Source organism: Balaenoptera borealis (genome assembly GCF_965194805.1).
Source record: "Balaenoptera borealis genome assembly, chromosome: 19".
Lineage (NCBI taxonomy): Eukaryota > Metazoa > Chordata > Mammalia > Artiodactyla > Balaenopteridae > Balaenoptera > Balaenoptera borealis.
Window position 1 is genome coordinate 16558928 of NC_138878.1, and position 13283 is coordinate 16572210.

General features: G+C 42.1%; 2 protein-coding genes across 6 annotated transcripts in view; one reads left to right on the forward strand and one right to left on the reverse strand.

Annotated features, from left to right (window-relative positions):
- Nucleotides 1-11164, forward strand: part of TERF2 (telomeric repeat binding factor 2) — a 36085-nt gene extending 24921 nt beyond the window's left edge. For 3 of the 5 annotated variants that reach the window (XM_082369881.1, XM_082369882.1, XM_082369885.1), the window contains 5 exons: nt 1038-1144; nt 2484-2876; nt 7423-7508; nt 9517-9560; nt 10012-11164. In XM_082369881.1, the coding sequence (XP_082226007.1) occupies nt 1038-1144; nt 2484-2876; nt 7423-7508; nt 9517-9560; nt 10012-10170 (789 nt within the window). In that variant the 3' untranslated portion in view covers nt 10171-11164. The remainder of the gene's footprint in view (nt 1-1037; nt 1145-2483; nt 2877-7422; nt 7509-9516; nt 9561-10011) is intronic. The other 2 variants (XM_082369883.1, XM_082369884.1) reach the window with 2 other exon arrangements.
- NIP7 (nucleolar pre-rRNA processing protein NIP7) overlaps nt 1-13283 on the reverse strand; it is a 68080-nt gene that overhangs the window by 45920 nt on the left and 8877 nt on the right. The window lies entirely within an intron of this gene.

Below are 13283 nucleotides of genomic sequence, written 5' to 3' on the forward strand. Positions count from 1 at the left end.
AGCACAAAGAATGGATGCAGTGAGGCTCCAAGACAGCACAGGGAAGAATTAGAACCTAGTCTGTCATAGAAGGTGGACCATGAACTGAGTGAGAGGGTTTTTTTTTTTAAACAAGGATTTTGAGAGTGTTCAAATTATCCTAGTTCCTAACAGTAAATCTGCAAGGCCCATATCAGGATAGTGTCAGTGATCCTAGCAATCATTTGGCAACTCTCAAAATTATTTGTAAAGCAGATAGTTTGGAGTGTTCAAGGAGCAAGTGTCAGGATACTTGAGCTGGCCTAGGAACCCTTCCTTCATATTCAGGTAACTGGAAAATAACCTGTCACTGTTTCTGTTGAGAACAGAATTCTCAGCTCTTAAGATACCACTCCTTACAGACATGCGATCTAAAATGGAATGACACTGGACTGACTGGAAATGTGTAAAACTTCAGTCTGAGGGTGACAGAGGAGCAGCTGGAGTTAGAGTAAGATTGGCCTACTCAGGGCTTCATGTGGTACAAGTAAGGATTTTCAAAGAGTTGTTAATAGGCAAAACATTTGTGGAAACAGAGTCATGAAAAATGCTATACAAAACTAAAAGACATTAATGTAGACATCAGTCATCCCTAAGTTTCAAAAAAGAGAAGATTTGACTTTTGCATATGACCCCAAAGGTCTATTAGGTATTCAGAAACTAAATTAGGGATGAGATTGGAAGGATAGAAGAGGCGATACAAAGTAAAATCATTTAAGTATTTGTTGTCCAAAATAACCTTTCGGAATTCTTGTAACGTCAAGATGCTTTTAGCACCACTCAGATTGAGTTCTCCTTTAGTACAGAAAACTGTGAGCCATTTTTTGAGGGAAGGAAGGGAGGAAGAAATTTGGGATAATTCTTGTAAGTTCTTTCCCTTTTTATGTCCTCCTCTAGTCTATGCCTAAATTGGATTTGTAAGTGAACATGCTTGCATATTGAGTATGTTCATGGTGAAAGAAGCAGAGTTAATGAAATTCTGTGACTTCCTCTTCCTCACGACATCTTTCCTTTCCCAGATGGCCAAAAAGGCTTTGAAATCTGAGTCTTCCACCTCAACCACAGTGAAGGAAGGTAAACAGCCAGCACCAGAGCCTGTGGAAAAGCCACTCAGAGAACCTGCCAGGTGAGAGAGATGCCCTTTTGTGATGTTGGCTGAAACACTGGGGTGATGTGTGGGAAGCATAGTCGTCTTCTTCGAGCAGGATTAGTGGTTTGACCTCTTAACATGTTACTGGGTTACTCGTAGAAGGCACTGTGGGATATACAGAGCACATCCTGGGAAGATGGGAATATTGAAAACGGGATGTCAGATCCTTGACAGAAGTTCCTGACTGGCTATTCCTCAAAAGTTCTTTCCTTCTGTTTCTCTCTCCTTGCCTCACCTGTATCTACTCAGTACTTCCCTGTTGATACCTTATCTCTTAATGCAGTGTTCAAGCTTGTGAATCAGATTCCCAGGACCAGTTAACAAAGCAGAGGCCACACGTTTAGATGTCTTTGGGGGCCCAGTAGGAGATGTAAAGGAGCAAAGTGGGTCTAGGATAATACAGTTGAGAGCATGGGACTGGGACACAGAGAGGGCATGCTTTCGAGTTTCGTGTGATTGTTGCTATGTGAGATGTCCAAAGATGTCCAAACTTCAGTTCAAATTTTTATGTGAGACGTCCAAAAAAATTTTTTTGAGATTTCCCAATTTTTGAATGTTGGCGGTTAGTCCAATTAAAAAAAAAAAAAAAACTTGAATAGCTTAGACAAGACACATCTGCCAGCTGGGTTTGGCCTGCAGGCTGCCAGTTTGCCCTCTCCTAACAGTTTTTACTTAAAACGTCCAAATGATAGATGAACTTTATTTTGAAAAGGCAGTTTCTCATTGTTCCAAGACTGTGTGGCACTATTCTCACTCTGAGAATTCTCAAGATCCCATTTATAAGTGCATTGTAGGAGAAAGAGGGCAGAATGGAGACCAGTCTTTTACTTCTGTCACATGAGGGTTGGACTAGGACAGCTGGAAGAAGAGTTTAGACTTCAAGGTGAGATTGCTGGATTATCAGTTGCTTGTCCAGATGGACTTGTAGTTGTTAGGCACTACACAGAGTTCTTGCATTGTGGAAAGCACCGCTTTAGTCCATGCAGACTAATGGGTTAGACAGCACACAGGCTGAAGAGGTCTCTGGAGGGAGTATCATTGGCCCTAGTTCCTTTAGGGTTCTCTTACTTGAAGTTTAAGCTCCATAGTGCAACTTACATATCATATTTAAAGCCTCTGCTTAACACACTTATAAATGGAAGCTTTTATAAATAAAGCTTGTATCACGCACCCTCTCTGTTTTTTTTTTTAAATAAAGAGTTCTCAACGTGAGGAATTTCTAATTTGAAGCTTCCCACTTTGAAAAAGTTGTGGCTGCTTGGACAAGCATCCACAATGGTGAAACTGATCTCTGTTATGTTTGTATTATTTGTAGGCAGCTACAGAACACTCCAACCACCATTGGAATTATGGCTCTGAAAGCAGCTTTCAAGACTCTGTCCAGTGCACAAGATTCTGAGGCAGCCTTCTCAAAACTGGACCAGAAAGATATGGTATTTCCTAATAAAGTGTGCCCACCATCACCAGCCCTCAAAAACAAGAGACCGAGAAAAGATGAAAACGAAAGTTCAGCCCCTGCTGAGGGTGAGGGTGGCTCTGAACTGCAGCCCAAGAACAAGCGCATGACAATAAGCAGATTGGTTTTGGAGGAGGACAGCCAGAGCACTGAGCCGAGCGCAGGCCTCGACTCCTCCCAGGAAGTCATTCCTGCTTCACCATCCAAGCCCACCATCCTCAACCAACCCCTCCCTGGGGAGAAGAATCCCAAGTATGAAGACCTTCTTTGTAGAAGTTTGGGGGCTGGTTGGTGGTCCTGGTTATGCCTGGTATTGCTTCCGGGAATGAAGTAACTTTCAGCTAAGTTATTCACCACCAAGGCTTGCTCAGACTGCTAGAATGTGACTCAGGGTGGGGAGTGACGTCGTAGCCATCCTGCCAGTTCTGATGCCCCGCATGTGGGCTTCCAGGCATTGCACTAGGCAGGAGTGAGGGTGAAAGGGTGTCCGAGCCTCCTACTCACCGCTGCTTCCATTTTTAGCAAACTTCTGAGTGCCTTGACTACTAAATATTAGTCTTGTTTGTTAAAGGAAGTTTGTTCAAATTGGGCCACGTTATACTTTGATCCTTAAAAGAGATCTATGAATATTTATAGTTTTGCACGTTCTATGAGCATTTGAGACTTGGCAAATTCAGTAATTACTAATCTCTCACATTCTGCTAGGTTCTGTGGGGCAGTGGTTAGAATGCTTTCATTTTGCTCCCCATCATGACCCCCAACCTGGCTTTCAGTTTTGCTACCCTTTGTGCCCTCTTGTGGATCCTTCCTCTAGGCAAACTGTTCTGCTTGCTCTCCCTGGAACCCTGTTTCTACTACTGTACTCTTCTTGCTGCCTCTCATTCCCCACATTCGGACTATCATTCCTCCACCATTGCTTGTCAGAATCCCATCTGTCTTTCAAAGAGAAGAGAAGCTGATGTTGACTAAATACTTTCTGCAGGCCAAGCACTTTCACGTATTATCTTACTGAATATCTACACTCCTCACTCTGTGAGTGATTTACTAGCCCCACTTTATAGGTGAGGAAGGTTCAGAAAAGTTACTAACTTAACCTGAAGTCACACAGATAAAAAATGGCAAAATTGGGCTTTGGGATTTTTAATCCCAGTCTTGACACAAAAGCCCATGGCCTGTATGCCACGTACACCAAGCTGCCTCTTAAAACTCTGCCTCCTCCATAAATTTCCCCTGGTCACCCTGCTGTAAGTGATCACCTCACTGATCTCCCAAGGTCATTGCCATCTCTACTACTGCTCTCTGTTACAGCTGTTTGGGGACCTGTGCCCTGGCATGCTTGTGCTGGGTGCCCTGTAGGGCTGTGGCCTCTGATACATGATTTATACTCGGGCACAAATCTGCACTATATGCACCACTTCCTGCATTTGGAAGTGAGTGAGTCATTGGGCAGGCAGATGCAGTCAGCACACTATTACTCTCATTTGATACCTGATCTCCTCTACCCCTCACAGCAATTCTATGAACTATAAGTATTGCTCCCATGAACAGACAAGGAAACTGGAGAGAGTGCATGATTACAGTGGTTTTATAAATGGGAGACTCTGTGAAGGTTTCAGACATATTCACCTCTCTCATGTGTCAAGGGTATGAAGTATGATGGGTACTCTCAAGCAGAGGTTGGCAAATTATGGCCCCTTGGCTAAATCCACCTGCTGCCTGTTTTTGTAAATAAAGTTTATTGGAACACAGCCACACCCATGAATTATGTATTGTCTGTGGCTGCTTTTGATGCTACGTTGAGTTGAGTAGTTGCAACAAAGACAGTAAGGCTTGCAAAGCTGAAGGTACTACTGGCCCTTTACCAAAAAAAGGGATCCTATGACCCCGGCTCTAAACGAAGCATATGTGAGGTGCCTTGGGAGCTGCAGGGAAGAAGAGCTGGGCCTGGGCAGCAGAGTTGTGGGTGGAGCAACCTTGCAGAGGAGCAAGTGTTGAGCTGGCCTTGAAGAATGAGTAGGAGGTCATCCAGCAGTATTGGGAGGTCGGTTCTAGGAAACAGGAGCCTCTTGAATTACAGCACGAGAAAGCCTGGTATGAGCAGGAAAATGTCATGTAGTCTGTATGGCAGAATACAGGACACAGAGAGGATGAAGGGAGAAAAGTCTGGATGGGTAGATGGGCCAGATTTTGAGTTCCTATTATATTCTATCAGGCAGAGGTTCTCAGGGGGGCTTCATATCACAATTACCTGTGCAGTGTTTAAAAAATATATATTCCCAGGCTCCTGTCTACTGAATTAGAAGGGACAGGGGAGTGTTCTCTAATCTGCTTTGCTAACTGTGCCCCAGATAAGTCTAATACACCTAATCAGAAAGCCTCTGAGCAGACACCACTGAGGGCTTTTGAACAGACACTGAGGGAAAGGAGAAGAGGAGGGTGGCTGGAGACTGCTGCCCGGTGAGCAGTCAGGATCCAGGGGAAGCTGGGCCAGTGGAATCGGAGGAGGGGAAGGCAGGATTAGGGTCTATCACCTAGACGGCAGGGCCACCACTACTAGATTTTTATATCCCCCACAGCACAGAACTAGTGCTTACTAGATAGTTTATTAACCAAAGTAACAGTTCTTGGTTCTTGCAATTTAAGGGGCCACATGCAAAACTTCTATAAAAGGCTAGCAAAGGGTAAACATTTTAGGCTTTGTGTCTCTGTTGCATATCCTTCTGTTTTGTTTTTTTTTTTTTTACAACCTTTGGAAAATGTAAAAACCATTCTTAGTTCAAGGGCTATACAAAAACCAGAAGCCACAGGCTGTAGTTGCCAACCCCTCTAGACCACTAAGTTTTAACTTCACCAGTTAGGAGCGCAGTGAGCCAGGAAGTGACCCAGCTTGCCCGCACGGCCACCTAACAGTTAAGATGAGGACCGAGGTCTCAGCCCCTTCCACAACATGAGAAGTTAAGAAATACCAAAATGTTTATACACGTAATAAATGCTGAGTTCAGAGGAGGAGCAGAAAGTTACCAAGTGATCTGCAAAGATTGTCTGCAGGAAGAGTGAATAGCCACTTAGGTGAAAATGATGGACCCTGAGGTTAAAATCAATTTTTATCCCAGGACTTGGATAAATAGATGGAAAACTTAAACTGTAATGCTGTCTGACCTGTATTTATGAATAGTAATTGACACAGCTAATATCCTGAGAAGGAAAATCCTCGTGTAATTTTTTTTTTTTTTTTTTTTACTTTGTCTCAAGCAAATCAGTTATTCTTAGAAATAACCCTTTGGGGGATATGATCCAATTTAAAATAAATAAAAGTAAAGAGTCCACCATTTGTCCCAGCCACTTAGGTAACTGCATAGAAAACTCATGGAACTCAAGGAATTTTTTCCAAGTTTATGCACTTATTAAGCAAACTGCTTTCATTACTCATTTGCAAAATACCCAGACAGCCTTAAAAATAAATTTTTTTTATAGCGGGGAAGGAAACAGCACTTTGTCTCTACTCTCTTGGTCAGGTTTTTCGGTGACTTTGATCTATGTAAATTCTTCAAAACTTAGTTCAGATACTTTCCATGTTTGTTTTGTAAAGGATGTTATAATTCTGAGGTCAGATTTGTGCTATGTTCTGTAAGAGTGACTATAATTTTCATTTATTTAATAACTTGGGTTTTGGATTATTTTTCAGGTTTGGGACTGTTTTTGGTTGCACCCAAGTACTCAAAATTTCATGTTCACAGGAATGATTCTTGTTTGCTTACTATTCTAACCTTTGATGGTATAAGTCCTTTACAGCTCTTTGATAATCTCATTATTAGTTTAGCTAGTATCTCTCCAGCTTCTATGAGGGTGTGTGTTACTGTGCCCGGTGTTTGGAGTAGACAAATGAGGATATGGTCCCTGCCGTCAAGGTGCTTATGGTTAAGGGTATGTCGTGATATGGTTGTGTAATAAAGTGGAAGCACTATTGTAAGGGCAGAGGAGCAGGGGCTTTTTGTATGTGTTGGGCAGGCTTCATTGAGAATGATGGCCTTGAAAGATGGGCAGGACTTCACCTGGCAGGGAAGGGAATCCCAAGGAGAGAGAACAGCAAATAGAGAGGCAGGAAAGCACAGAACTTATAGGAGGAAGCAGGAGCAGAGGGCAGTGTGGGTGTTGGTGGGGACAGGAGGAACTGATGAGAAATTGATGGGCCAGACTGCATGATCTTGATTCCCCCATATGGGCATTTAGGCTTCACTGTTTAGGCAGTGAGGAGCCATCACTTAATAGAGGAGAGATGTGATAATTTTAGGATGATTGTTCAGGTGGCTTTGGAAGGGGAAGGGGCTAAGGGGGAGAGACTCCAGTTAAGAGGCTAGTGTAATACTGGTGAAAGGAATTGGACCATGGGCTTGGACTAGGGGAATGGGGAGGGAAAGGAGAACAGTCCAGAGATAGGAATAGAGCATGTCTGTGATGGAGGGGAAGGAGTTTGCAGCTCTAGGTTAGAAGAATGCTGAAATCTGTAATAGAGTCCAAACCAAACAAACAAACAAACAACAGGAAAATGAACAGATTGTTGAGGGGGATGGTGATGTATCCAGTGCTGAGTGTGAGAGATGGTCCTGCAACCTGGGGGATGTTGACATGGAGAGGCCTGGCCAGGTCAAGATTTGGGAGTTGTGTGTAGGTGAATCTCGAATGTGGTCACAGCAGAACAGGGAGGAATACAAGGCCACGAGTAGAGCTAAGGACAGAGTATGGGATGACCTGGGATGACTTTGTTTTACACCTTGTCCTCTCGCTGATGTTCCCTCAGAGTACCCAAAGGCAAGTGGAACAACTCTAATGGGGTTGAAGAAAAAGAGACTTGGGTAGAAGAGGACGAACTGTTTCAAGTTCAGGGTAAGCCAGATGATTCTCATTGGTCTCTCCTTGACACTTGCTGAAGTGTAGGTGCATGTTACTGTCACATCAGTGTTCCAGAAATTGCTTGTCTCCAAACTAGAAAAAGTTTAAAAGTTCCTCATTGTGATTCATGAGGAATCAGTTTTATGTCTTTTCCCATTAAACAATGGAGACTATCAAAGCAATGCTTTATATTTAAAGAAAACTCCCGGTTTGGTTTACTAAATCCTATATTTAATTGTAGTTGATGTTCTTCCTAAGGTTTTTTAATTAGAAAAGGTAGAAGTGGTCATTCCTTACATATCTTACTTAAGTAAATAATCTCTTACCAGTTTCTATATATGTGTTTTTTTCTAAGATGAGAAACTTTACTTTTCCTTAATTAACATTGAACTTCATAGTATTTGCATTAGGATCTCTCCCACCACATATTTTGCACTCTGATGGAAATATATACATGCTAAACCTTAGTTTTGGAGATTCTGAAGACTTTTGTAACACAGCAGCAACAGTAATCCTTTGCCAGCCTCAAAGGTTTTGCCCTTAAAAATTACCTTTCATTGGCAAAAACATAGTTGGCAAAATCAAGATTACACAGAAAATGGGAGAAGTAACAATAAAAGTGGCATTAAATATTTTAAAAACAGGATATAAAAGTTCTAGAAAACATCCACTTCTGATGCAGTCTAGATTTGTCAGTTTCAGAAATCGGCTTCTACTATATTATGAAATACGTCATAATTTAAAAATAATGTGCTCCTGTAAGTATCCCTTTTCCTGAGTCACCTTTCTTCACTCTTCAGGAAGCATTACTGGGACAGTGGCGTCTGCTGAGGCAGACACTGTAGCAAGTTTCACATTTATGCAACTTTGCCTTTTCTTGCAGCTTTTTAACTGGCTCTTGTTGGCTTGAGATGCCATGTCCATTATACTTGTATACCCTACTGTAGCCCTCTGGTCCTTTAAAATATTATCTTGGTCCCTGTTTTTGAGGCCTGATCTATTTCCATAGGATGAGAGGGTAGAGTTTGACCAGATCTCACATGGTCTGTTGGAGTGGGAAGCAATAATTATTACCCTGTTCTTTTTGTTTGAAGAATTGAGCCAAATTTTTAAAAAATGTATTTATTTTATTTATTTATTTTTGGCTATGTTGGGTCTTTGTTGCTGTGTGCGGGCTTTCTCTAGTTGTGGCGAGTGGGGGCTACTCTTTGTTGCAGTGCGCGGGCTTCTCATTGTGGTGGCTTCTCTTGTTGCGGAGCACGGGCTCTAGGCGCACGGGCTTCAGTAGTTGTGGCTCATGGGCTCAGTAGTTGTGGCTCATGGGCTCTAGAGCGCAGGCTCAATAGTTGTGGTGCATGGGCTTAGTTGCTCCGCAGCATGTGGGATCTTCCCGGACCAGGGCTCGAACCCATGTCCCCTGCATTGGCAGGTGGATTCTCAACCACTGCGCCATCAGGGAAGCCCCCATATTTTACTTATATCTAACAATCAGGGATTTGGAAATTCAAAAACAGTAAAACTGTGTTATTTCAAAGCAGTAATTAACAAGGGGTTATGAGCAGAAATTATATATATACACACACACACACTCAAATATGTGTGTATATATACACACATAAATACATATATATATTACATACACATGCATATGTATATATATGCATGTGTATATATATATTAGGATTTTAAATACCACAGTTCCTCAGTAAGTTTAGAAAATGATAGTGGTTTTACTAAAGAGCCTGAAATCCATGATTAACCAACATTTATTGAATGCCTGATTGTAAAGTATTTGTTTTGTACAGATTCTCATGGACTGAAATGATTGGTATCTTGCAAGCAGAGGACAAAACCAAATTATCCTTTAGTGATGTCCTTTCTTTTCTCAAAGTTTGTAAAATTTGAATCAAGTTTTCCCTTTGGGGACGCTCTATGTCTTTTTCTTGTGGTTTGTGCCGAGAAAGGTAAGCTCTGAAATGAGTCTACTTTTAATGTTTTCCAGCAGCACCAGATGAAGAGAGTACAACCAATATAACAAGAAAGCAGGTAATTTTAAATTCTCTTTTCTGGTTGTGTAGGCACAAGAGAGAGAAAATAAGTACCCACGTCTCACAGGCATAGACTACCCATGCACCTGGTAAAAAATTTTATTTGTAATTTTCAGATAATCCAAACTAAGTTAAATATTTACTCTCTGGAAGAAAAATCTAGGTGGTCAGAAAGCTGATGCATTTCCTAACCATGAACAACACACGTTTGAAATTTTGAATGCAGAAATGGTTATCAGTTGAGGATGAAATGGCAGGACATGAAAATTAGGAAATGTCCAAATCCATGGTGTTAACTTATATTCTATATCATGTTTTAAAAGTATAAATCCTTCCTTTGGGTTCAGATCATTCTCCTAGGATTGAGTTTACCTCTTTACTATATGAAAATATAAATAAGTGGAAAGACAGGTTGTGATAAATCCTTTGCTTTTTTGTTTTTTTTGCAGAAGTGGACTGTAGAGGAAAGCGAGTGGGTCAAGGCTGGAGTGCAGAAGTACGGGGAAGGAAACTGGGCCGCCATTTCTAAAAACTACCCATTTGTTAACCGAACAGCTGTGATGATTAAGGATCGCTGGCGGACCATGAAAAGACTTGGCATGAACTGAAACAGGCCTTCATTTCCACAGAATTCACAGGAGCATGGTTCCTAATAATAGCCCCTGGTAGTCTGCTGTTTCTTTCAGAAGCTGGGCTGGGATGAGAATTTTGGGCATCTTCCTCCCATGTGGGGGAGGTCCCAGTTCCACTTCATCACAGTTGGAGATCATGGAGCTGAGAAACAAAGCCAAGTCCACCCCATGTCCTTGACAGAGATGACAGGCACATAGCTTGTACAGTGCCAGAATACCATTAGTATTTCCCTTCTTTAGTGGTTTGCTTGAATTTAAATCCCTGGTAATCAGTAGAACCTTCTCCTAGGAAATGGTGGAGTCTGTTAGGAGTCACTTTTGACTCCATGACCTGTTAAAACCAGCAACATGAGCATTATTTGGAGCAAACTTGTTCCAGGTAAAGCTTTGGCCTTCTGATGCACATGCAAAGGAACTTCATCTGTCATGAACCCAGGTTGATGAGAGACCAGTCCTGGTGGAATCAGAGTCCCTTTAAAAACTGTTTAGCCAGTTGTGACATCAACTCCTAGACGTGACTGCCTTGGCATTTGCTCTATTTGCTGGGCTATGTAGGCAGGTTTAACCTCCACTTCTCACGTGGTTGAACCAGTGTGTTTTTTGGTAAAATGGTGATTGTAGATAAGCTTAGCCCCTCTCCCCATCCTCTCTTCCCAATTCCCTTCTTTATGCTGGACTTTTAAAGCTTAAAAAAATCCTGATTGAGTATAAATGCCTAATTCCATTCTTTGTGAAATGGTTGCTTCCGCCTGATTCCCTAATTGTGCTGTGTTAGTGTCTTGCACTGGAATTCAACATTCCCTTCTCCTTTTGTACTGTGTTGTGCTTGCTGTCTCTCAGACATCCTTAAAGACTGTCTTTTTAGGAAAAAAGAATTTCAGTAAAGTGTTTTCTGTAATTTTTTAAAAATGAGAACTAATTATTGTCCATAACTTGTAGCATTCTTCATTAAAGTCTTGCTTCTCTCAAATTTAAGTAGCTGTTTAATTGCAGCTGAAAAGACGGAGGTAGCAAAATGTTGAACAAGCTTTGCTAAACCATATTGTCCATGTTAAGAAGCTGATGTCAAACTGTATTGGACGTTCTAATCCTTGGAAGCTGTGCCATACAGAGATGTGAAAGTTTCCCCTTAATTTGTCCATTTCCTCATATAACGTACCTCCGGGGACAAAAGAATTCCTTTTTTCTCACTTTTGAGTGAGTGAAAGGCAAGATGTAAAGAAATGCTAAAGTTTAAAAATTCATCCTGTAGTTGAAATTTGTAAACTTTGTACAGCTTTATTACCTATTAACTACGTGTTTGGGGGTTGGGTACTGCTGTTTTTCTAGCAATTAACCCCAAATGAAACTACAGTGAGAAGGCAAGAACTTGATCTCCACTCGATCTGGTTGTAGCTACTTGTGATCTCCCTCCAAACCAAGCTTTAGGATCCAGAAGCTTTTTACCTTCAACTCTCACACTGTTAGATGGTGCTCTCCAGGTAGAAGAATGACACTGTGATACATTTAAGGAAGCAAAATATCCTAATCGTGTTTCTCAAAATTTGAGACATGCATAGATCCATTAACATTTTTTAACATAACTTCGATGCTATCTTTATTATAATGTTATAAAATGTGTACAGACATAAAACTCTGCCTGCGGTTTCTATAGAACTATACAACTTACCATGAACTGATGACTGTTTTGCTGAATCTAAGTCACTGCTCACCACATGAGTAGTGCTAGGACTGTGGCAGTGGTGGGACTCTGGTGGGGATGCCTGTGCCACTATGTACTGAGAAATGATCCCACTCTCTCCCACCTTCACCTTAGTGAGACTGCTGCAGAGCCACTGTGCCTCCAGACTGCTGTGATGTCATCTGGCCTTTGCTGGAACTGAACACAATTATGAAGTGTGTTCTTCATAACATAACACATAGCTTGTGACAGTTAAAGTATTACCACTTGGAGTCACTGTGATGCCTTCTGAAGCAATACTTGGTTAGAAGGTACTCATGCTGTTTTAAGATTATGGCTGAGATAAAAACATTTAGACACTGTCAGAACTCAGAGACTGACAGACACACTGTCCTGATGGGTAAGAGTGTGAGGCCCACTCAGGGCCCCAGCTGTGCCAGCTGTGCTTGGAGATGGTGGGTTAGCCACTGGAATCTCTGGATGTCCATTTTCTCATCTCTAATGTAGTAGGTAATGGTACTTCCCTTGTAGGCTGTTGTGAGAATAAAATAAGATGCACGTAAATGTCTCCACCATGAAGTCAGCCTTTTTCCCCCTGTGGGTGCTGAAGAAGCCACAGATAAAAGAAAGATCAAGGGTTTGAACAATATAATAGTCTCTTTTAAATTTATTTATTTATTTATTTATTTTATCTTTTGGGGCTGCACTGGGTCTTTGTTGCTGCATGCGGGCTTTCTCTAGTTGCGGCGAGCAGGGCTACTCTGCGTTGCGGTGAGCGGGCTTCTCATTGCTGTGGCTTCTCTTGTTTCAGAGCACAGGCTCTAGGCATGCGGGCTTCAGTAGTTGTGGCACGAGGGCTCAGTAGTTGTGGCTCACAGGCTCTAGAGCGCAGGCTCAGTAGTTGTGGTGCACGGGCTTAGCAGCTCCGCGGCATGTGGGATCTTCCCGGACCAGGGATCGAACCTGTGTCCCCTGCATTGGCAGGCAGATTCTTAACCACGGCGCCACCAGGGAAGTCCCTATAATAGTCTTTAAGTGGATTTTGGATAGCTTTAGATGATTGTATCAGTCAGGTGGAAGGTAGCAGAATGAGGAGGATTATCAGTGGAGCGGTTTGACCACTGTCTCTTGCTCACTCTTCATCCATTTAAATTTTTACACACACTTCCATGCTGTGCTCTGCTCTCCTAAGCTGTAGCACCGGGCAGAAGGAGGTCTGTTGAAACAGGTGTTGCCCCTCACATCTTATAGGAGCGACAGGTATCATCTAGCAATTTGATACAAGTGAGAAAAATCTCCCCAGCCACTGTGTACCGAGAAATGAGTCCGTACATTCAGGTGGTTGTAAATAAATTTGCCTAATGTTTACCCCCCAAGAGGCAAGAACTGAAAAATGACAGCCCAAAGG